The 26,617-nt window shown below is 35.5% G+C and overlaps 1 protein-coding gene across 4 annotated transcripts in view; it reads left to right on the top strand.

The window, feature by feature from the left end:
- The window catches only part of ODAD2 (outer dynein arm docking complex subunit 2), an 89,760-nt gene that overhangs the window by 56,296 nt on the left and 6,847 nt on the right, over positions 1 to 26,617 (top strand). For all 4 annotated transcript variants that reach the window (XM_072033726.1, XM_072033725.1, XM_072033724.1 and 1 more), the window contains exons 18-19: positions 7,619 to 7,807; positions 8,384 to 8,605. In XM_072033726.1, coding sequence (XP_071889827.1) covers positions 7,619 to 7,807; positions 8,384 to 8,605 — 411 coding nt within the window. The remainder of the gene's footprint in view (positions 1 to 7,618; positions 7,808 to 8,383; positions 8,606 to 26,617) is intronic.

Here is a 26,617-nt window from a genome sequence, read left to right as displayed (position 1 = left end):
CCAGTTACAGAAGAATTCAGTAGTGCCTGTTCAAATACTGTATGTCCCAACCTAAGGCTGATGAACTTTATTTACATAATGAAAATAACCACACACACACACACACACACACACATACACAAACCCAACAACCATATAATATGATGACAAGAGAAGTCAAAAATCTCAAGTGTTCTTCTTGAATAAATACCGAAAAGATCAAATGATTTTTCCAAACCTGTCTTTTCTGCAAATACTGTAATGCTTTCTGCTCCCAGTTAAAATAAAAATAAAAACAGTGTAAAGCTGGTCTATCTCACAGTATTTCTGCTCTTGTCAGAAGCCAGTGTAGAAATATTTGAAAAGGAAAAGTTAACTAAATTTTGTTGATAGGCATGCTCTTTAAGATGGAAATACATGACTAAAGAGTAACAGGATGAAGCTTTATTAGTACTGCAGGTAACTTTGCTGTCCTCAGCATATATGACAGATATTATTTTTACTGCTTGAAATTGCAAACTCCTCCCTTTGAATACAGTTTTGAAATAATATTTGTCATACTTCTTGAGGATAAAAAGAATTTCATTTTTACAAAACTGTATTTAAACTGAACTGAGTGGTATTGTTAGGGCAATAGAAGTAAGGTTCTGTCACAATAAGTAAAGTGGGGGGAAATTAGCTAAATTAAATAAATTTTTCTTACCTTTTGTTTATTTATTTATTTTTGTATACCTATATCCTAAGATGTTCTTGAAGCTTTTCAAAATACTTTAAATTTGTTGATTAGCTTCACAAATAACATGAAATTAAATCTAGTTTGGTGGCTGTATTAATAGATCAGAGTTTGCAGTATATAAATGCGAAGTATAACTGTAGTCTTGGGCTGGAAATGGAACACTTTCCACTTCAAGTTCAGTATGAAAGTCATGTTATTAGCTAGTAGTAACCAGGTTGTACAGCCCAGACTTTGAAACAATGCCATTTACATTTCTGCAGTGAGTTTTAAGGACTACGAGTAAATGTGAAAGCTTAACACACACAAATAGCTGGAAATGACAAATCCTTTGGGTTAAGTCTCACAAAAAAGGTTGTGTTTTGATTGATTTATAAGGTCAAATTTAAAGATAGCTTTTCTTTCTACCTGAAACAAAAAGTACAAAAATATTTCCAAAGACATGTTATATATTATTTCTCTTCTCTTATGTTACAAAACTATAGATGGAAATGCCTGAGGGAACTCTTTGATTTGGAAACTAAAATCACAGAAATAGCCTTTACAGTATGGACAGCTATCTGATCATTAATATAAGTATACTCAAAGATTCAAAAGAATTGAATCCAGACCTCTGCAATCAGAAGCACAACTTCGTATAATTTCCTCATATGAAGATATCTTTAAATGATGACAATTGTATATAATACATAAACATTTCAGTAAAAGTAAATGAAGTAGAAATTTACTGTACAAAGCAAGTATGTGGTTTTGCTAAATGATATCAAAAAGATTGCATTTGTTGTTTAAATTCTTTGAAAGAAAAAGTAACATAATGGATTTTAAAGCTCTCATTTCAGTCCTTCTTTCTGCTCATTGTTCTTCAAATTTCTTGCTTTTTTGCTTTTCTCTTTGTCTTGCACAGACCACCAGACTACACCCACAATCACACTTGGGAAACTTTCCTGACATGTGGTTTCTGCAGTTTCCCTCTGCTTTTCATCACTGGTAGAATGTTCTGTCCTTGTGTTTAGCTGGTTTCACAGACGATTATTGAAACTCCTTTCTTTTACTTACTGCTTGATTGTTTATATATTATTCTGTCAGTTTATTATGACCATACATTTTTACAAAATGTGGAAAGTGCAAGCTAGTCAGAAGAGAAATTTAATAAATAGGGTTATAATCATCTGGAGAGAAAATATGTACAGGTATTTGTACAGGTAAATATGTACAGGTAAAATATGTAAGATTTCCATGTTCATTAGGGTGGGATACAGATTATCTTCTTTCTTCACAAAACTTCTTAAAGAACATGAATACACAGATATCTGAACCATCCAGAAGAGCAGGATCATTTGCATTTATAGCTGAGCCCCTTACAAATCTTAGACACTTACTGTAGAGTTTACTTGTTGAACAGAAACCTTTCTCATTTATTGAGCCAATATTTAGACACAGCTTCTGGAGTAAGTTTCAAGAAATTTAAGTAAATGTAAAATATCCATTTTTCTAGCCATTTAGCTCTTTGATACATATAGTAAGAAATTTATTTGTAGGATTTTTCTCTGTGAGCCATTTTTTTCCAGCTTTTACTCAAGTTTTAAAATTCCAAGTAAGGCATGAAAATTCCTATCAAGAAATACTGTTTTAATTCAAGTGATTGTCTGCAGGTTTATTTACATTGTGGTATATTCTTACTAAATATATACATAGTATATACTAGCAATGATAAACTTTTATCCTAGAGTACACATGGGAAACATGCTGCAAGCCCACCTCACTTTACATGCAGCTCACATGGTAACAGGATTGGCAGAGTGCTGCCCTTCCTTCGTTGCTTCTCTCAGCTGCTTCTCTGAATCACAAACATATGTTGTCCTTCTGCATAAACATCTAGATCCCCTTTTAATTTCTGTTAGGACCTGTATTATTTGTTCATTCTGTTAATTTTAGGACTTCAGCCCAAAGTTTGCTACTGAATATTACCTTTCTCCACACGCCTTGGATTCTGGTTTTGATCCTCAAACAGTATGGCTTTCCCTTCCAGTCTCAAGAATTTCCCTGCCTGTGTTAGAAAATATTACATTCCTGATGGGGCTACCCACTGCTTTTGCTTTCTGTGTGAAGGAAACATCACAGCTAAGAGTTCTGCTTAGCATGTAGACCCAGAACTAAAGAAGTAGGAAATTTTATTTTCCAAGTCCATGAGCGATTTGATGGATTTGCTCAGCAAAACTAACACAATACAATTGGAGTCATACTCTGCTAATAAATCAGCTCTGAAAAAGAAATAAATATAATCAAAACCATTCTTGGTCTTATGGTCACTCCTTAGCCCTAGGAAAGTTCACACTGTCCATGTTTGCACTTTCATGAAGACCTAAGACCTTTCACTTCAAAAGGGTTTCAGGAGAAAGTCTGTTAGATTTTATTCAAAATTATCCTATTGACCTGTTGAGGGAAGTGTAAAAATGAAATTCCATTTGTAGCCCTTTCTTTCCATCTCTGCTTTTTTTTTTTTTTTTTTTTTTTTTTTTTTTTTTTTACCATCACTGACATGCACAGGCTAAAATTTCTTCCACAAATTTACTTCTGACCACTTAGCCAGTCACTTTTGCTCTCTTTCTGTGTAATAAGAGTTTGACAGCAGGCTGTCCAATGCCACCTTTGTACAGCAAGATGTCACAAAGAATCTGCTCAGATCTATTTTCTCCTTCAGAGTTTCTAACTGTTCTTTTCAGAAGAACATGCTCTTGGTGCTGATAGATGATTGCAGATCTTTCTTAGAACTAGTAATAAGGTTAGCATTCTTAAAGCATATTTAGTTGGATCAGTTTTTGGATCCATGTGCCTTTGCTATCTTATTTTTGCCTTGGATTTCTAAAGTATTATTGTCATTCAGCCCTGTATTTCTGTATCCTGGACGTCAGTTCTGGTAAAATCCAGTGTCATGCAGAATTTCATAAAGGAGGATGAATAAAAGGTCTCATCCCAGCAAGTGACATAAGTTTTTCCTTTTCTCCTTCCTTCCAACTTAAAAACAATGGCAGCTGCTGCCAAAGGAAGGAGTATGTAGACCAAAAGAGTCACTGTATCCACTAGGTTGATAGAAGTTCTATCAGATCATCACTAAAATGATTTTTCAATCAATGTCTGTTCTTCTTAGGTAACTTCTTGGCATTATCTGGCCAGCTGTACCCACAAAGATCTTACCTACATGATTTCATTTTCAGGCCTTAATCTACCTGAATTTAGCAATAGTCTTGGCACCATTCTTTAAAAGAGCCAGCAATACTCTGCTGATTGCAAGTAGAATAATTATTTAGAGGAAACAGTCTTGGTTTTATACCCCTACCCTATGCAAAGAAGTCCTGTAATGGAAGACTTTGCTTTTGAAGGTCCTTTTTGACAGCAAGGAGCTCTCTAGCTCCCCATAGACAAGGTTTTGTACTTCAAAATAATTGAACAGCTATGCTAAGATCCATTGGAGTGCTCCAGTTCATTTTTAGAAGGCATTACTTAGTTTCTTACAGCCCATGCTATTTGTTGCCTCCTAGCCCTCTCAAAGTAGACACCAGGGGTTCTTCAGGGATGCAGTGCTTTGACCATCACTGCTCCTCAGCACCAAGTACTTCATGTTGCTCAAATGCAAACTGGAGATTCAAGGAAATATCATAATTTACATATTTCATGACTAGGACTTCTTAGATGTTGTTATCAACAAGAAGGGTTTTATCTCAGAGCTCAAGATTAGCTCTTAAATCAAGTATACTTCTGACCAAGTGATTGGAAAGGCTCCTGCCTGGATATGGCCCAGGCAGTTCTGAATTCAGAACCTTTCAAGTGTTTCTATGCTGAGTGACAGAACATTTTTGTTATTATCAGATTTACATTTAATGTATTTCACTTAAATGCATCATTTAATGCATCCTCTAAATCAAAACACCTGCCAGCTGAGTGTGTGCTTATCAGATGTCCTCTGAAGCTTTAATAGGCCCTGCTAATATCACTATAAACAGCAAAAAAGAATCTACCACATACAGCTGTCTAAACAGTATCAATGGAGTTCTTAAAGATAATGCTCTCCAGTTCTATCCCAATAGTTGTCTTCAATGAGATACACAGTTTAAGAGCTCCTGCCTTTCTGTTCTTTCTTTTCCTATCAAACTTCACATAGTGATCATTTCATTCTCGTACCCTCAAGTTCAGGATTATTTTGTTTTCTTTTAGCCTGCTTCTAACAGATTTCTAAAACTCTTAATCCAATAGTGCTTCCTTTTAGGAACCAGATCCTTTAATGGGATTGTATCTAATCCTGTCCTTTTAATGCAAATGCTCTTTGATCTTGTTTACCATACTGACTTTTCTAGTTGTTTGTAAAGACAGTGCCCTGGTTACTAACCCTTTTGCGAATAATAAGATTTGGGCACTAGTGGCATACTTTTGGTAAATAGTTTTCCATAAAAATTAGATGACCGTCAAAGAATACCTGAAGTTTTTGCCCATGGTGTTTCTGACTTTTATATATTTCTTGATCAACAGTTTACTTGCTAAAGTTTTGCTCAACAGCAATCCTTTTTAGCCACAGTGTAGTCATTTGCTGGTTTCTATATTCACTGGACAATGAACTTCATGAGAACTGTTCATCTTTCCATATCAACACCTGAAAGGTTGAAAATCTACCAGAAAATGTTGGGCTGGATTATAGATTATGAACATATATAAGCATATATATGAATATATATAAAGAAGTGCTAATAAAACACGTATGTCTATGCTCAGTATAAAGGTCTACTCAACTAAAGTAACCAAAGGGCCCAATCAAATAACAAAGTGATTTCTCCATGTTATGTTATAAAGCTTGATATCCTCAGGTTATGCACTTGAAGTTCATTCCACTCCATTGCTAATTATTATGCTTGCAATAAAGTTTCTGGAAATGCTGTTTCATTTTGCAGTGTTGTGTCTTAGGTTTTGTGTAACTAGGCATCCTAAGAACCTTTTCTAGGTGTTTGGCAGAATGCTGCTTGGAATTACCCACAGATTGAATAAACATGTAAAAAAACATTTGAAGAAGTTGATGTTTTTCTATTCTGGCATCGTTTCTGTCTATGAGGAAGCTGAAAAGAGGTTGACTAAAGTCATGTAATCTTACATGGTGGAACATCTTACCAAAGAAATGGCAATATGTTTCTTTTCAGACATCTCACTTTTTAACAGACTACAGTGAATCTTGGTGTACAGCGTTGGTCAGTGACTATGTAATTTAATCAGTTAAGAAACTGTACTTAAACAAACTTAGATTTATATCCTGTGTGCTTTTAAGGGTACATGAAGTACTGTATGCTGCATGTCACTTTATCAGATAACTGCCAGTTCCCATTTGCCTGAGGCAACCAAATGAATTCCATACCTGTTAGTTCAGTCTTGCAGTGCCAAAGCTGACGGTTTTCTGTTTTACGCATTAAGTGTAAACATGTGCTTGCTAATTTGAGTTGACTAATAAACACAAAAGTGTGAAAGCAGCCAATTCTGTGCTAGACCACAGGTTCACTCACCCAGTATTCTGTTATATTCTCTACTGGCCTACAAGGGGATGCCTAAGGAAATGTAGAAGAATGGGGCAAACTTGTAGCAGTGGCTCCCCTCCCCAGAACTCTCTCCTACCTTTGAGAAATCTGTGGCCAAGAAACTTTTCAAATCAGAGGGAATACTTTTAAATTAAATAACCCTTAATTATATATTTTTTTTTTTCTGTGAATGTCTTGTCAATTTCAAACATAAAAACTTTTAACATCTACTAGGAGCAGCTGAGGGAACTGGGGTCGTTTAGTCTGGAGAAGAGGAGGCTCAGGGTAGACCTCATTGCTGTCTACAACTACCTGAAAGGAAGGTGTGGGGGCTGGGGATCAGCCTCTTCTCACAGGTAACTAGTGATAGGAATAGAGGGAACAGCCTTAAGTTGCACCAGGGGAGGTTCAGGTTGAAAATGAGGAGACATTTCTTCTCAGAAAGAGCAGTCAGGCATTGGGATGGGTTGCCCATGGAGGTGGAGGAGTCACCATCCCTGGGGGTGCTCAAGGAAATGTTGGACCTGGCGCTTAGGGACATGGTTTAGTGGGTGACATTGGTAGTATGGTGATTGTTAGACCAGATGATCTTTTCCAACCTTGATGATTCTATGATACAGTTCTGCTGCAAGGACTTCAACATCATAACTATTCTCTGTTTGAAATTAACGTTGTTTTATTCCGAACATACCGTGTTTAGTTTCTATTTTATTTTCTAAAAGCATACTTAGACATTCTTGTAGAATTGTATTTGTATCCACTAGCCACATTTTATGTTGATCATAGTCTAAAGTGTACCTTGGTTCTCTCAGTTGCTGTCAAGACTTGTGTAACTGCCTCTTGAATAAGTTTGCAAGTACTCCTGAATACTCATTTGCATTGATATAAGAAAAGAACATTACCACTCTTTTGTCTTAGCTGTCAGACTTAATGTGAGAAACAGAAGACAGTAGGAGAGCCTAAACAGGGGTGTCTATTTGGTGTTTAAGATGCCTAAGGGTATATGAGGCACATGCCTGGCAAGTACAGCAGGTAAGGTAAACTTGCACACCTTTGGAAGTGACAGCTTGAGGTCATAAAGAATACCCGGTGTCATCTAAAATGGCACTAGATACCTTTATTTAGGCATTGAATTTCTGCTTAGATGGTGCTATTTAAAACAGTCTAACTCTTATCTGTCAGTCAAGAGTTTTTAGTTCCAAACTGTCCATATTTCTTAGTGAAGGTGACAGAACACTACCTGCAGTTTTGAATAATTATGTCATGCCAATCTCTCTTATTTTTTTTTTTTTTAAACATTCACATAAAATATATATTAAATATTTTAAAATAATGTTTCTTATGACTTGTTTAGGATGCTGGGGAGATGGTTCGGTCCTTTGTCGGTGGCTTGGAACTGATAGTCAATCTGCTAAAATCAAAGAATAAAGAAGTTTTAGCAAGTGTATGTGCAGCCATTACAAATATAGCTAAAGATAAAGAAAATTTAGCTGTTATAACAGATCACGGAGTCGTCCCTCTGTTGTCTAAACTAGCAAACACAGTAAGTAAACATACTATATTAAGTATCATACTAAACATACTATATCAAGTACCTGAGTTTCTTATATCAATCTGCATTATACCCAACTAAAAGGTTGTGACATGAGTGATAGATTTTGCAGCAGCTATCAGGAAGAGATGCAGAATTCCTCCTCCACAAGATGTATATTGGACATGAAAGCACTCTGTGGCTGGTACTAAAATTGTTTTGGAAGATGAGCTTCATTTTAATAATCACTGTTGCTGAATATTGCTTTTTAGAAATGCAGCTGCTGTATGGAAAAAGTACAAAGGGTTGAGAGAGCAATAAATCTGAAATGCACAGAGAATCTTAGTGATGAGCTATATGTTAAATTTTAATGCTAATCTTACCTGATTTCCAGTCAGTCTAAAAGCACCTTTAAAATGATATAAAAATTCACTGCACTTCTTACAAAGAGGGCTCCGTGCCTCATAGTTCGCTCCAATGTTTAATTGTATTACAATTAAAATAGGACATAAAAATGTTTTAGAATACAGTATGACATTTTTATTGTATTATATTGTTTTTAATTTATTATGTTTTTACCTTTTTCAGAACGATGACAAATTAAGACGTCACTTAGCAGAGGCCATTTCTCACTGTTGCATGTGGGGAAGCAATAGAGTTACCTTTGGAGAGAGCAAGGCTGTAGCTCCCTTAGTGCGTTACTTGAAGTCAAATGATCCTTTGGTTCATAGAGCTACAGCCCAGGCTTTATATCAACTTTCAGAGGATCCCAGCAACTGTATCACCATGCATGAAAACGGAGTGGTGAAGGTGAGGTGGAAATTTTCTTATTTGGCTCGGTCAAAAACGACCTTTCTTTTGAAATAGTTTTTGAATGCTGCTGTGTACCTCAAATATTCTGAGCTTTCCCTTAGAAAAGTTCGATTAAGTAGTGAAATAGGGAAGAGTAGTGCTAGAGTTATCACAGCCTGGTGGTTGTTGAGATGTGGACATTCACCTTTAGAGTGCTTGACTTGACTTGACCTCAGCTGGTAGTGACATTACATCAGCATTTTATCAGCACGGAAAGTTGTCCAGTATGACAGGAAGCCACCTTGGAACTGCGTGTAACTGGATTTGGGAACAAATTAAAATTAAAATTAAAAATGAAACAAAGGCTTAGCTTACCTGGAGCTGTTTCAGTGAGTTCTGTATTCACTTATAAGAAATTGTATTTTAGGAGTTAAGCATGAGAATATTCTCCAAAGGCCTTTCTCTAGAAATAATTTTTCTATCAAAAAGATTTCTATCAGTTTTATCTCACAAGTTGAAGCCAGTAAAGTTATTTCACAGGAAAGAGAAGGATTATGGCCTTAAAGATAGAAATTTTAGGAATTGTCAATTTTTGCAAATTTCTGTTGATGTGATTTTATAGTAATTCCATCTGAGTCTAGGTTCATTTTCAGTTTTCAGTCCTAGTTAAAATATTTACACTAATTAAAAGCATTTATTTGCACTTGCAGATAAGTAGGTATATGCAAAAAATATCATAGGTGTTTTGTTTTTACATTGTTCACAATGTTCTGGAATTGCTACAGTATGTTAAAGGGGAGAAAAAAGAACTGATAAAAGGAAAAGTGAATTATAAAATAAATGAACTTGGATTAACTTAGTTGCATGCATCTAAGCATTTTGCTCGGGGTGTGCTTTCCCTTTCTTGTGTACAAGAAACTTGTATTTTTGTAATGAAATGGACAAGTGTTTGATTACATAATAGTATGTGGCTCCAGCACAGAACCAAAGGGGAAGTTTCTGCCACCTCATAATTGATGGATGGGCTAAACATCTGAGAGCATATATGACCAATTCTCATCACATGGGCCATAATAGGCATGCATTTGTATTCTATAAGCACGTATACATTATTAATACGACAGGTAGCAGCTACATTTTGGTCCATCACAAGATTAACTACCAGGGTAGTGGTGGAGATGAAAAGGATGAGGGGTTTCGTGAACAATGAACAGAAAATTTACTTGAATTTTTGGTCTGCTCTGCAAATGTAAGGAACTAAGAGATGGCAGTGTGTTCTCACCTACCCTGAAGTATTTCAGAACTCTACAAGGTTTGACTAATCCTCCTCTGTAGTTCACATGATGTAATTGTGGGGGGAAAGCAGTTTGACTGCAAACAAAACTAGTTTCATATGGAATCTTTAAAACACAGCCAAACCTGATCAAGAATTAAGAGCTTAAAGAAGAGCATTAAGATGAAAACACCTGTGACAACACTTTGTCATGAGGGACCTAGAATAATTCTTCATTACTTATAAGTATTGCAATGTGCAAAAGTCTTGGGAAGGGTTTTTGGAGGTGATTTAGAATATCATCTATAACATTCAAATGCCACTGTTCTATAACATCTATATTCATATCTATATTCATATCATCTATAACATTCAAATTCCACTGTTGATTCATGCCATAAGCTCTTCACTTTGGTAAACTGGAATCTTCTCATAGCTAGGAGGTGACTGTGAAACAAATGCATAGGTGGGAAAACACAATGATTCCTTAGTGCTCAGTTATTATTGGCAGTAAAAATGAACTGTGCTTGGAAAGCATTAACTTACCTTAAGGGTTAGCTTTTACCAACCCCGCACCAAAGCAAAAATAATGGAAGTTTGGCAGAGTGTTTTTTCAGATAAATTGAGTCAAACTACTCAGATGGCTGATGCCATCCAAACCAAAGACTGACAGCGAGTGCACAGTCAAATGTACTAAGTTACTATAAACCTCTGAGATCTGTCGAGCTCTTCAAGTAAGCTGCCTTCTGTTCAATGTCCTCCTGCAGTCAGTGTGTATAGTAGAGACTCTGAAGCCTAGAGTCACCCACCCAGTTTGTAGCAATGGGAAATTTATTATTGTAATATGAGCCTTTAAAACAAGTTTGATGCTTTTAAAATTAAAATAAATGAATTATTGTAAGAAATCCATCCAGCTGCACAAATTCTTTAAACATGTCTCATACTTAGGACTAAGAGCTGTACCTAACTAGGTGAGCTACATGTTTTTTGTTCTTGTTTTTAATTCAATGCCTGCATACATTTCATTTCTCTCTCTGTCACATTCCAATGAACCTTCATGGAAGTGCTTAATTACAGATGCCACAGACATTTAATCTGGATAATATGAAAGTAATTACACATACCTAAACAAACAAATACACTCTTCACAAATAGTATTTCTGTACTGTTTAATTATTCAGATGTTTTAAAACAGCGTTTTATGGAAACTTTGTTCTGACACAATGACTATAAATGCATCTGTTATAAAAGCTCTATTTGTTTAAGTCTGTAAGAAATCATTAACACAAGGTGAATTGATAAAATAAATAGGTATGCCTAAACAGGGGGACCCCTGGAGCAGTTCCCAGCTTTTGTGTCCAGGTGCACAGCTCTGGCCACATACTGACTGCATATTGAGGCTAAACCTGGATGCACACCAGGACTCTTGCATTCTGGATTGTGCTGGGAAAAAAAAAGAAAAAAAAAGCAGGTGCAGAAGGAAGACTGGAACCACAACATGTATAAACAATTGGGAATCAGGACTGCAAGATGTACTGCAAAATTCATTTGCCTTTCAACTAATATATACACACAGAGAATCCACTACCAGAGTATGCATTGAAGTTAACATGACTCAGAGATCCATGCTAATAAACTGCAGAAGTCTTTGACCCTGTTCTGTTCTCCCTACACCATAAAGTGACAGATGTACAGTGAGAGGTCATCAGACCGAGTTTTCTGAGCTATATTGAGATTTCTTATCTGTATAGCTTTGTTAGTACGGAGCTCAGTATTAGATTTACCTTATCCTAGTACTATAAGGCAGTATAGGCTTATCCATGTTTAAAAAAAGGATAAAAAAGAAAGTTTGTTTTCAACCCTATCATTTAAGGGATGGAGTTCTCCCAAGAACAAAATACCTGAGACCATCTGGAGCTTCTAACCCTAAATAAAAGGTGTCTTAATTAGCAGTTATCCTGCTGTGAGATTTGCAACCATTTTCTAATGCTTATATATTGTGTTAACTACCTGGAATAGCAAAACAGCAAAGCAATGTAAAACAACAGATAGGCCTTTTTGTAGGATTTAGATACAAGTGGATATAGCAGATCAGCAAGACATAGCAGCTCCTATCTACTGAGGATGATCATATAATAAGTGAAGCTTGGTGGACAATTTGAGAAAATATGTTCTGATGGACTTAAAGCAGTTTCTTCAGAAGTTCTAGCAAAATTGGCTTTGTTCAGTGTTGCCAGAGCTGAGCAGATCATGAAGCACAACATGGACACCATGATAGCTGGCCAATACAGCAATACTTATGAACTTGACTTTTATGCTGGCATTGTTGGAGTTACCATCAGGAATCAATTACTGGAGTTTCAGAAAGGCTAAAGAGAAATTCCCAGATGGAAAGGAGAGTGGGTGGAGGAGGTTTATTAACTCGAATGGAAGAGTCAGTACAATGCTAAATCCTGCTTGATCTATTCAGTTGGTCTGCCAGGCACAGGTAAGACAAGTTGCAGCACTACTGCATCTGTGCTATTGGGTATCTTTGCACTGCGCTTCTGTACTATGCTGATCACAGAGTATCTGGGAGTTTTCATTCTTCTAGTTCCTCCAATGAAGGGCTGACTGAAAGCATTCTTTTGTATTTATGTAGAGATTGTTGTGTTCAGATTTTTCCATAAATCATTATATTTTTGCTTCTGGAAAATTTGTCTGGGTTCTTTTGATTTTTTTTTTTCCCCCATCCTTTTACCAGATTCTGGTAATTCGGTAATCGTGCCTGGTTGGTTTAATGGCACAGCTGCTGTAGTTCTGACTTGGTTGCAATACATGCAGAATACCAGATGTTTCTTAGCACATATTCATGTGCTGTGTTCACATGCACAGAAAGTCTGAAGCTTCAGGGAAACATTTACTCTGCATGAATGACACAGTTGCTGAGTGCTTGAACAGAGACTTTCTCAAAGCGTCAGACTTCTGACTAGTCACTGTGTAGTGTGTATGTACATGTTTCTGTTCAGGACACCAGGAATAAAAATATATAGGGAAACTAGTTTGAGGCAGATATTCATATTTCACATTTTTGCTACTGCTGCAAACAGTGTTTGCTAATTACTCGTGTCAAAGCAACAGGTGTATGTGCACAGCTGTGGGAGAAAGACAGTGTTCCTAGTTCTCACCTATTCATGGCTGTACCCAAAATACAGGCAGTTTTCTCATGCAAGGCTATGTAACAAAAATGTCAGGAAATACTGGTGTATGTCAACTGCCATGTGCAATTTGGAGTGGGAAAACAAGATGATATTGGAGGAAGTTTAGAAAGGCAGTTCATGATTTTTTTCTTGTATGTTCAGTTCCATGCTCAATATTCTTATGACTAGGAATGAAACAATTGTTATGACCTGTGACAGACGAATCAATGCTTTCTTTCTATCAAACACCACAAAATATTTCCTCTTTCTAAAGTAAAAATTCATGTCTGTACTGGAAAAGAAATTTGTTTTTACAAAGACCAAGTAATGACATGTGGGACATTAGAACACAGGATAAATTTTTAGACGTTAGACTAAAGGCCAGGCATCACTGTGTTTTCAAGATGGGAAATAGCTGTCCACAGACCAAGGAAGAAGAGAAATCCAGCAGTGTATTAAGAGTTTATAGCCAAGATAAGCAGAAGCAGGCAACATTCATTGCACTCAAGTCTCTTACAATTGAGAGAAGGAAAATAGGAAATATCACAGACAACTAGAATTCTTCAGCCATCACCACATTCTCCATGGATACAGCAGAAAACCCCTCACAAAATGTAGCTGTTGCAAAGGAACAAAGATTTCTACCTACGGTTGAGTGCTGTTGAAACCTTAGAACAAACAAAATTGCTCATGAAAAGATCTTGGCTAAAAAGCACAGGTTTTTACAGGGTTACTCTCTTAAGGTGAGTTGTAGAAAGACTGTTCTGCAAGGTGCAGACGGATGAGGAAGTACAATTTCTTTAGCAGTGAAAAGATGAGTCTAAACATGTGCTAGAGGAAGAATTCAAGTCATCTGAAAATCCTGAGAAAATATTTAAATCGTTGGCTTTTCCTAGAGGCCATGTCACCATATTAAACTAATACAACACTTCTCTGTGTTAGAGCCACATTTTTTCTTGGTTTTCTTGGCAAGTTGTAGAATGGGATATGCTTTTGAAGTGGATGAGTTGGGGTGGTGTTGTATATAGGCGCTTATGAAATGGCTCATAATAAGCCTTCTAAACTACTTCAGATAGTTGGAAAGATTCAAAGAAATATGTGGAAGCGAGAAACATGTAACTGAGTATTCCTGGGCATTCTTATTTTGCAAATGAAGGAAGATGAAAGGTGTTCTATTGTGAAAGTCAACTTTTGGCTTTTTTTTTTTTTTTTTTTTTTTTGTCAAATGTGATTATTCTTTCTGTAAAGATGGCCTAGGAAGCTTGAATGGCTTCATCACATACAGAGTTGAGGACAGTCTTCTATGATGAGGCTAATGAGACTTCTGAGGAGATTATTAAAGTCAAGAGAAAAAAAAAAAATAAGAAAAAAAAAATAAGAAGCGAAAATAAACACACAAAATCATGATGTGAAAGAACAAAATTCATCATTCATCTTAACTTTAAATGTTTACGCTGTGGACAAACTCTTCTGAGGTAGTCACCTAAGTTCCTGTATTAGTCAAGGGGGAGGAATAGATTCTTCACAGGGTTTCATCTCTCCTAATTTAGACATGTATGCAAAGGTAAGGCACTTCAGTGTCTCCCAGTAGTATTATCTGATCTCATTTGGTTGTAATGAGAGTGCAGGTGCAAAGATCAGATCTACGCATCTGCACTGTAGATATCTGTGCTTAAAGGGGGGAATCCCTTCCCAGGGCAGTGGAGAACATAAATTCTCTTATTCCTATGAGGACATAAGAATGGCTATGCATCCAGTTCATTATTAGATAGGAATGACAGAATTCTGAACAATAGTACAATAAGGAAGAGCTATTCAAAAACTACTTTATTCTTTTCTTGGAAAAATACAGATGACATGCATTAATGGTATGATCGTCATGAAACACTATCTGCCCAACAGTAACTGAAGCACACTTTAAACTGATCTAATAAAGACAGACGCTTTAAATTAGTGGATCTAACATGAATCCAGGAATTTTGAAATAGTTCTTTGGAGTATTAAGTCTGGATTCCTTTTATTTAACTTAGGCCACTTTTAGGTATGGAGTTTAAAGTAGTCTAAACTAAGACACCTTCTGTAGCAAATGGAAAGAGAAGTGCACCTGTAGACTTATGCTAGCTGAAAATAGATGCCCAAGGTCTCTGGAAGGAATAGACTCATGAAGGTTTCTAGCTTTCTCCATTGAGTATAGATAGAAAGGACCTAGGTGTCTAACTCAGACTAAACAGCTAGCTTTCAGACAGCTAAATTTGAATTAATATCCTCTTGAATGTTGATTTTCAGCAAGCTGTGCAGTACAGGGAAACTCGCAGGGCTGGAAGAAAGGTAACGTGCCAATATTTTAAAAGCCTAAATAAGATTATAGTCCTGTAAACGGGACACCATTTTCATGTTGAATAATCATAGATACGCACATTATTGTACTACATTGTACACTATAATACTAGAAGAGACCATTGTAATGGTCTAGTCTGACTAGTGTTGCTCATACAAACCAGACATTGCTTCAATTTATTTCTGTTTGGAATAGAGTATATCTTTTAGAAAAACACTGACTCTTTACTTAAAAAATTCCAGCGATGGAAAATCCACTAGAGCCATCAAAACTTTTTCCAGTAGTTAAATACCTTCCCCATAAAAACATTTGCACCTTATTTGTAGCCTAAAGTTTGTCTAACTTTATCTATGCCATTACAAGTATGATACTGTTGCTTTGTAAACTGAAAAGCCCAATATAAGTTCTGTTTTCATCTACATTCTTATAGAGTAAGATCAAATCATTCCATTGTCATCTCTTTAATTAACTAAATAAGTGTAATCTCTCATGGAATCTCTATCTTTTCAATTCTTTATTTTGGTGGATCAGTTCTGAACCTTTACTTCTGAACCTTCTTCTTTGGATTGAATTTCAGCATACTTCTGAAGAGGATTCAATATTACAGTAATAGTTGAATGAATACTTAAAACAGGTAAAATAACTTCCCTGTTTCTATGTAAGCTCTGTTTGAACATCAGAGATTTTCATTATTCTGTTTGGCCACAGTATTGCCCTCAAAGTTCATATTCGGCCAATTTTCTACTTTGACTGTTTGCCAGGTTAGACCTTCTGTGCTATAATGTTGGCTTTCATGCACAGGGATAAAAATTAACATAAGGTAATATTGCTAATGTAAATCACCAGTGAATTTAGAACTTTTGAAATAAATTGATATCTTTTTTTTCAGGGGTTTAAATCAGATTTTAATAATTGTCAATAAACTTTCTAAATCTCAGATGAGTTAGCTGTCTTTTAGATATGAGTCATTCACAGTTTAAAAGCAGGCACAAAATTTATTCACACATTTTATTGTTTTAAAGAGGAAAGTCTTAAGAGACAAACATACTGACTCTTCCTACAATGCCTTTAAAGCAAAATATTGCCTTCCCCAATGGAAGATTCTATTTTTGGCAGAGATATGATTTATTAGAAAATTCAAGTTCACTGGCTGAGAGTTGCATTATGTAGACACAAATGGATTAAAGTCTGTGAAAAGAATGCCAGTGGTTTTGATTGTAAAGTATGAAGCTAAAAACCACCTATTCTGCTTGCCAATGAATACTCTACATTTGTAAGCAGCTGATCAGGTGGTACATAAATATTTTAAAACATTTAGGAATATCTTCTCAGTGAGGTAATTTCCAGTATCTCATTTGAGATAGTCCTTGTGTTCTGACTTTGAGTAAAGTTTGTCCTTGAACTCACAACAAGTTAATTAATAAGTAATGTTATTAATTTGTCATTTATTCATTTATTTATCTGTACTGTGATGGTGCTTAAAGCCATTGATCACAGTTGAGTAGTTCACTTTGCTGGGCAGTGACATATAGCTACATCAGAACAAGACCTCAGAATTCTTGTAGGACACAAGGTGGAGGTGAACAGACAGGAATGAAATGGTAGAAAAACATCTATTAAAAAATTATATTGCTCATACTTGATAATTCAAGCAAACCAAGATACAAGCACTGCTAATTCATATCTGCAACTCAGTTATCATAAGGAAAGTATAAATAAGAAATACTGATTATATACTTTTTGTGCAAATCAAGGCAGCAGGGCCACCAGATAGTATCCAGTCAATCAGTCCTTAAGGCAGTTAACCCATATGAGAACCATAGCTGGTGCTATTTGCAGTTTTTTCCAGATAGTCAGAGTGCATTAGCGTCTGTTGAGCTCTGTTTTGTTCTGAGCTGTTTTTGTTATCCAGATAAGTTCATGTGAAGATGGTATTTTGTCCTGCACTGTGAACAAGTCTTTTTCCTTCTGCTCTTACTCCATTGTATATGAGCACATTTGGGTCAGAGGAACCATTACCTCCATAATTACAGTGCATATCTGAAATGCAGATTAGACTTTCCATTTGTGTTCTGACCTTTTTTAATATTGAAAGTGTCTATTCAACCTGCCAGCATATAGAACTGGTCTTTAGCCTTTCTCTGTGGTCTCATTCATTGAATTACTTGCACTGCATGGAAATGCTTAATTTTCTTAATATTATGAAGTATCTGTAGATACTTCCCAGAATATTGGTTGCTGTAGCTAGTAGGAACTTGAGCAGGTAATGCTGAAAACTAAGTTGAAGTCTTTGGTATAATAAGGCAGCAAAACAGAGCCTCACACTTCTAAGAGTGTATAAAATGCTTCTTGATGTGTACATATACATGCTTATGAATATATATGTATTTAATTAATACATCAGATCCATTCTTGTCTTCTTACAGTGCTATAGCTTCAAGAGATGCATGGTTGTTTTTAATTTTGTTAACTTATTTTGGCAAACAAGGTGTAATAGCTATAATGTATTTTCTAAACTGTTCTATGAGTTACTGTACAAAGTGTTTGTGCTTTTTGAGTCCTATTCTTAATGGTAGAAAGGTTAATTAATCACTCATAGGCTCTTTCATTCAATGTAATACTATGACATATAAAAAATAGTTTGTTTAACCATGATTTATGAATGTTATTGTGAGAAGCAGATCTACCATTTGGAGAGTTCTTTTATACTTTCTTATAATAACTTTATTAGAGAATACATTTTTGTGTTTTTTTTACTACACAGTGCTTCCAGAATATTGGTCTTTGTTTGCTAAAATCATAAATCCCTACAAGTTTTGGTGATTTTTTTTTTTTTTAATGTGAAAATGCTTTCATAAGACCATCTTTGTGAAATAAATAATGTGAATTAAAAACTATGGTAGACAATTGCTAGAACTTTCTGCTGAAATCTTTCAAAAAACATCTTTTTGTCATAAGCCATGTATATCTGAGGTTCAGAAACTGAAATGCAAAAGCACTGACACCTAATTCTTTAGAAAAATTTGATTTCAGTTGTTGGGGGGGGGCATGGTCTTTTGGTCTTTGGTAGGAGTACAGAATGTAGTTTTGCATTATTAAACAAGGTTTAAGAAAATATCTTGTAAAAATGCAAAATATTTAATATAATAGCTATACATAAATATTATCTATGTACAATACACATATACTTGCATATTTACATATTTATTTTCAGTTTAGAAGCATCCTCTTTTTAACTGCCATGGTTGGCTTACCCAGGCTCCACGGTTCAGGCTGGAGACACAATGTGTTTGGCACGTACTCCAAGCTAGTTGGTGCCTGTTGCTTTTTATAAATTAGTTGTTGCAGTTCTTGGATGTTAAGAAAGAGGGCACTAGATGGCAAAATCGCTGCGTGACTGTTGGCTGCAGAAAGTATGCCCAGTTCCTTCACCCACAAATGTATTGATCTCATCACACTTTGAAATTTCAGATGTAAGAGGTTCCATAAACTAAGTCCAATACTGACATATTTTGTTTTGGTTCGGAAGGATTAATGATAACTGACAATGTTACATCACTACATTTTCTGTTGTGTTGGCAACTGCTGGGTGTGAACATTTTCCTTACAGTCTCAGCTCCAGGAAGCAGAACCCAGTAAGCCTCTACCTTCGTAACAAAGCAGAATTTCACCATTCATAAAGTAGGGGTACTTATATGTAAAACATTTTGCTTTTGCAACCTTGCCAAAGGTAATGAAGTTTGGCTTCAATGTAGATTAAGCCTCAGACTTGAGGTGATTTTTCAAAATTTCACACTACTAAAGTTTATGATACGTAGCAAGTGTTTTGTTAAAATCTGGCTGATTCCAGATGGGAACAACCAGCAGCCCAGGGGAGATCAGCTTATCTTTGCCCAAACCCTGTGCTTCAGGAGACCTCTAATTTAGTAACGTTTGGATAACAAACCTAGAGGCTGGCATAGAGCTCCTCTTGGCACAATTTAAACATCTTTTAGTCTTATAAAAAGAAGCTTGTCCCACTAAGCTGTAGGTTTGTTGGAGCTGTTTAACAGTAGCTGTGCCCTGCAGCTCTTTTAGTGATAAATGAGCCGCTTAAAATAAGTGTGATTGCAGCCAACTGTGCAGAAGGAATCATTAAAAAAAAAAATTAAATAGACATATTTGAAGCTTAAAAATGCACAAACAAAGTATGTTAAACCAAAATATATGCTGCTTCTTTTAATGGAAAAGATTGCTACTGGCTAAGTCTGCCAGCTTCAATAGGTGTGCCAAAAAGCCAAGGAATCTGGCAGAGTCCATAGATAGCTGTTCCATCTTTCATCTATATTTCTTTTCTGTATTTATCTTGCTTTAGAAAATTCAGAGAATGTCTTTTCCTTCCGACTTGGCACTCTTTCTAAACCACAGAAATACACGGAGCGGCTTCTTGCCGTTGTTTAACTCCCTGTACCAAGTCTTATCCTTGTGACTATGTGAAATATTTCTTTCTAATTTGGCATTAATAAGAAAGAAGAATATTGAAATATTTTAATATTTATGGAATAATGGCAACATTGGCAGATATTAGAATTATGAATTCTAATAATTAGAATATGAGAGGTACTGGGCTTAATGCACAAGGGCATAATGCCAGGTAATTATTTTTGGCATTCAGCTGATCAAAAATAGTTTCCTTTTATGTAAGAAGCTATTCAAAGAAGATGAGTATAAGAAATAATAAGAACAATATATACACATGTGCATAGATTCATACTTACACATATAGACAAATAGAGGCTGAATTGTTGCTCAGGAGTCCTTAGTGGACCAAAGTATGCGTTGCATGTTGTCATCTATGAAAACTTCTTTTTTCTTCTTTTTTTTCCAGCAGAATCTATCACTCAGTTACACTTGGCTTCGGGCCCTAGTCATTGTAATCTCTTTTATGTTGCTATTTCAAAGAGCACTCTGCACTATCTTTTAGTAATATGGCACATCTTACTGCTGTCACTTTCAAGGTATAAATTCAAAGGAGAAGTCCTTTTGTAATGTGTAGATTATGAGATGAGCCCTAGTGTTAATGTTTCTGTATTTTGGCATAGTCTATAGACTTGACCGTGTTTCTAAGGAGCATGAGCTCGATGAGGATTGTGTCACTGACTTCAGTGAGGGCTGGATCAGATTGTGAATCATAGTTGCAATGGTGATTATATAAACACCCATTGTATATAAAAGCTAAAAGATAACTTCTGCTAGACCCATATGACTTCATTTTATTTGAAATCTCATTTATATTTATCTCAAAGAATCATAATTGACTGTATTTACCAGCTACTAATCAGTGCAGGATTTCTTGCAACTGTTTATGATAACTTTTAATCTCTGGAAGTTTTGAAGAAAAAATGAATGTTAAAGTAAGAAAATATTGGTCAGTATTTCTAGTCAATTACCGAAGGAGCCTGATATATTGCAAATTATACATTATCTTTCCATCTGGGGAATCCAGAAAGCTAGATAGTAAGTGAATTTAGATTGTACCTAGTCTACTCATTGCATTTCTGTTGAAAATAAAGGTAAAAATCAATAAACTGTCCATGGTATAGAACTGAGAAACTAGTCGTGCATAAAGGTACTTCCTTCCTGCCATGCATGTATTACAGTTCCAACCACTGGACTCAGGGTGAGATACATAATATAGGTTCCTGTGACAATGTGCTTACATTAAAGATCACCAAAACGTATTTAAAACACCTAAAACCAGAACTGCCCTGAGGAGGTCCTCTCTTTCACTATCACATGCCTACTGCCTGTCTTGTATGTGGGATGAATTCAGGTTAATTTGCTCTTTTTATCTGTGTACACTGTACCTGTGAAACCTGAACAAATCCCAAAGTCATTAGACTGGCTTACCTCCTATACAGAAATGCAAAGACGTAGTTGCTGGACTTAGGCTTTATTTTAGCCTAAGCTACTCCATTGTAGGCTTTATGGAGTGCGTATATATCTCACCGAGGTCCATCATACTTTTGTCCTGGATTTCTTGGACGTTCACTGTAGAGATAATACTTTATTAGTATTTTGCTTCATAAAGCATTTCATCTTCTCATCAGTTGCCATATAATTTTATCCATGTGCAGTAATCCTCTTGCTATTTTTAAGTGTTGGATTTGCTCCTCTTGGGTTTTAAGAGAGCATTCAACAGAACTCTTCACCAAAGACTCATAAAGAATTCAAACTGCCATGTCATGGGGAGGCAAAATCCTAGAAAAAATAAATAACTGGTTAGAAATGAGGACTCAAAGTGTAGGAATTAGGAGTTAGGATCAAGTTTTGCAGCCAAGGGATCTTGCCATTCAGTATTTCATAAATGATAATGGAAAGGATGGTGAAAGGTGAGATTGCAAAGTTTGCTGACGATACTTAGTCCTTCATGGCAGTAGATGTGACAGCTGATTGTAAACTGCAATTCACAATACTGAGAGATGCCAAATCTCCAGTACAAGTACATTACAGCTCAGTACAAATTTTTTATCGTTCATGAAAGCATTGCATGTACTACAAGAGACCCTACGGCATGCTACACATGTGCAGCAGATGCAAAGGGACATTCAGTAACAATTTGTTAGCACTAAAAATAGGCCTGTGTTTGGGCAAGGCAGTAATGTCCTCGGACAAATAAAAATCCATTGTAACATAGTGTTAAGGGACACCCTGAAATCCGGACTTTGGATCTTGGTTTTGCTTCTGATTGCTCAGGCTGTTTCTGGTAATCTCTCTGCTCTTCATCTCATTATGCCAGAATTCTCATGCAATTTGCATAAGAATTATTTGTCTTTAAATTCATGCAAACTTGAGTATCACAGATGCGTATGAGGGAATTGTTTTCTAGAAACCGCTCTTTAACAAACACAACTATTCTACGTAAAGATGCAAGAGTTGGTAAGCACCTTATTTTTATCATGATTCAAGCATGTGATGAAGTGTTTTTCTGAAAAAGTAGTGTTTTTATTTCTTTTTTTTTTTTTTCAGTTGGGAACTGAAGGATGAAAAGAGAATATTCCCTATATAAGAGTAGTGCTTCGGTTTACACCAGCTTCCCCATAAGTGTCATAGTTACGTTGCAATGTGCTCCAAGTATTCTCACCCCCAATCATCCAAAATTCTGTTATTAGTGTGCTTGTGCTAACATCAGCATTATGAAATAATATTTTGGGTAGCTGGTAAACCAACCTTTCAGCCTTTTCATGCTACCTGGAATACAAAGTGACCGCCATGCAGAGTTTACAGTATCAATAGGGATTCTTTTTAGCTTTCTGCCATAGTAGCATTCTTCTAGGAAGTCCACATGATTTTTTTTTTCTTCCATAATAAAATATAAGTTTGAATGTTTTTAGAAAATTAATTTTCACATCTTCCCCCACATGTTTTAACCAGCTCTGCCAGAGCTTTTATACTTGTGCTACAACCTCCACTTGCCTAAGCATAACTAGAATTTTCTGTTTAGAAAATTAAAAATGCCCAAGCAAACAAATGAGCCAAAAACATCCCCAAAATTTGAAGCCTGGAAATAAAGTTGAGCAATTCATAGAAAGGTTGAATAATAGACTTTATCTCTAATCCAATTGAAGTTTTAGATTTAACTTCCATTAATGTATTTCTAATTCCCTATGTCATAGCTATGTCCTTAGAAGATGAAGGAAGCAGATGAAGGCCCCTAGTATTTCCTGACAGGCATACACATGGCAGGCAGGCAGGTATTATTGCCTGCTTGCAGGCTATGTAGTGTCTTTACAAATCTCTGATCTCACAGAGCTTCAAAAATTCAGCAGCCACTCAAGCAATGGCCAGCGTAAATCCTGGACTGCTTTTGGGGAGATGTTTCTTTTTTTGAAAAATTTCTGTCTAACTTCACTCTTGTAAACTATATGCAAATTACAAGTAGTTTGGTTGAATATGACCTGGAAAAAAAAAATTGTCTGTCACAATAAATGTCCATGGTAATGTTTTTCCACAGCATACCCTTTATGAAAGCATACAAATTTCCAGCACTTGTAAATATATTTTATGATCACTATATCAGACATTGTTCATAAAGCAATGTTCAACTCATTCAGAAATTTGGGTTGACTTAAGGAAGTTGAATCCTCAATGTAAAATAACTCATTCCTTATGTTCTTGTCTAATAACAAAATAGAAACAGTTTTACAATCTGAAAAAGTATTAACTTCCACTCTGTGTTCATTGTTGCTTCTATTTTTTGACTTGATACCATATATTCAATTCTGTGTGTGTAGTCCTCCATATATCACAATAGTAGTGACCAAAAAAAAAGAGTAATACAAAAATTGATAGTATATACAGACTTCGGCAAATGTGAATATCAATTTTAAGAAAGGAAAGAAAAGAAAAAAATATTCCTGCAGCTCACCTCACTCTGTAATCCAAAGCAAAAACTTACAAAGTAGAAAACAAGGAAAGACAAGCAACTTTTGAAATTTAAAGATAGAAAATAAAATGTGGGCTATACACAGACTTTTGTCCATGAAAGGTCCTGGGTCATTTTGTGCTTTCTTACTTTCAGAATTTTGTATTTGTATGAATAAAGCTAAGCTGTGTTCATACTATCTATACAATCATTTTTGCTTTGACCTCAGATAAATTACTGTCTTTCCAGACTGGAAGACATCGTAGGTTTATCCAAAGGGATAGTGTAGTTATATATGTGCTTATTCTTATTTTACATTATTTGTTTTGGAAAATTAACTTCAGTTAGGAGGAGATCCAAATGTGAAGAATTAAATAATAATTAAATTATTGTTATTAAATTCTACACTCTCATCTTGGAATCTACCCAGAAAAAATTACAGGAGTCATTTATTAATTTTGACTATCTATATATATAATAGTGCTAATTTCATAAAGTGTTCTAATTGAATGTTCTCTGGTACATTTGCTAGTTTAAAAACAGACCATAAATCAAACAATGCCAGTCTGCTTCCAGTTTATGTAAATGTATGCACTGTTGCCACCCACACATCTCAAAACATGAAATTATAGATCAGTCTTCCAGTACACTACCAAAAAAAAAAAAAAAGTCTTTAAAATACTTTATCTTGTTATTTGAAATAAATGCTATTGCATGGGTCTACAGTATGGCTGTCCTGCTTTTATCCGCAGACTTTGATATGTAATGTTTACTAGCAAAAGCATCCCACTGGTTTTGATTATTATGATCGTACATAGGCAGCGAGACAGACACTGAGACCATTGGATCTAAATCCATATTGACTTTAGAGATCAAAATCAGTACTTGGAATTGAATACAGAAGAGAGTTTGAAGTCAGTCCAGCAATACCAGTAGATGTAACGTACTTTTAAAATACTAGTACAGTAAGGCTTTGGACCTTGTTCTCAGTCTAAGATACAGCTTGAGATAAACACTGCAAAGTTTGTCAGTAGTCTGGAAATTGTGTTTTCTCTTTGCTGCAGTTCAATGGTGTCTTTAAAGACAGACTGGTTATGGTGCACTTCAAGAATAACAGGTAAACTAAAGAACTAAACGCGTGATTTTTTCTGGGTATTGCTGAGAAGTCGATCAGAACCATATGTGTGGGTTCCTGGACAGCTTTTTTTTCTCTGACTTGTTCCTGAGAGTTTATTTGCATCTGCCCTCTCTTGGCTTCCATGAAGCCTTTATATGACTGCTAGAGACAGACAGACAGAGACAAAATAACAGTATTCATATTAATAGTAATTAAAAAAATATATAATTGGAAAACCAAAACTGAATTAGCAGATCTTTTTTCAATTTCCTGTACTATCTCCTCAGTAGTATTTGGGAAGGAAGGGCAAGGTAAAAGTTGCGCTCCTGTAAAATGAAAAAGAAAGCAAAATGTGAAAAAACAGACATATAAGATACATACTGAAAATAAGCAGGGAATAAAAAGAAAAATTGGTCAGGTTGCAGCAAAATAAGGGAAGGATAATCCCCAACATGTTACAGAATCAGACTAAATTTTGAAAGGAAAAGAACATCCATGGCATAAGCCTACTGTTTTGAACGCCCATTACATGTAGCAAGTAAGCAGGCTCCTGTTTTAATACAATGAATTTCCAGTGAATTGAAAAAAGCTTTTTTCATGTCACTGTATTGATGTTATGAGAAAGTTCTTTATTCTCTCTATCCCACCAAGAGCCTTTTATATGTTAATCTTCTCTTGAATACTACAATGAAATAAAAATAAAATAGAGAAAGTGGTTCAAATAAAACTGTGCTGTAAGACCTTGGGCTTCATCACTTCTGGATTATCAGATCTGCCTATTGCTTTTTGTGGGATGAATTTCATATCCTGTAAGACTTTTGTACATTGGAATGCTCATGATGATTGAATTCTTTCTTAATATTGCACCAAACTTCTTACAGCTGAATGTAGGTTCAAACTATCCGCCCTTAAGGACCCTGATTGGTTGCATATAATCCTACCTTTTAAACAACAATTCAAAGGCGTTTTTATTGCTGGTTCTATTTAGCTATATTACCTTTCCATTATATGTTTATATTCAGTTACATCTGAAATTGTGGGAAATATCCCTCTGAAGTCCAATGACTAACAACCTGAGATGGGAAAACCTTCCAACTTAGTGTATTCTAAGATGGCCTGCAAGTTTACAAAGTTTTAAAACCTTTCTGCATTTTACCGTATAGAATTTTATTCACATTTTCCTTGTCATTGATAATCAGAATTCTCTGCCCTTTTGTTATGTCTTTGTGCAGAAGTGGGGTGCCCTCCCCTAAATAATAATATGATTATATGAAATAGACAGTTAATACAGATGAGGTATAAAAAGAGCTGAAGAGTATTTTGTTCATATTTTCTACATGTATATAAACTTGCGAGTATGTATGTGTATTTAGAGTGTGTACCATGTTATAATTTCCTATAGGCATTCAGGTTTTATGTGTTTTTCCAACAAGTGAAGCAATGCCACATTTAGCCTTATTGGACAGTAAGAGAGCTATATACATATATCTCTATTATTTTCTTAGTGTTTGTCCAAGAGGACTTCTATTCAAGAGTGTAGTAAACACAATTCAGCTGTGTTGGAGAAAGACCCAAATGCTCTTAAGTTTGGCTGTAATAAGAGGAGGACGAGGGGGACCTGTATGCAGAAGAATTTTAAATTGCGGATCTACCATGACAAAATCGGTTGAAGTTCACTGAAACTGTTTATTTCTAAAGAAATAGTAAACATCTTATGAT

Source organism: Anas platyrhynchos, chromosome 2, assembly GCF_047663525.1.
Source record: "Anas platyrhynchos isolate ZD024472 breed Pekin duck chromosome 2, IASCAAS_PekinDuck_T2T, whole genome shotgun sequence".
Classification (NCBI taxonomy): Eukaryota; Metazoa; Chordata; class Aves; order Anseriformes; family Anatidae; genus Anas; species Anas platyrhynchos.
Note: the sequence above shows the minus strand (reverse complement) of the source record. Positions and strands in the feature narration are given on the sequence as shown.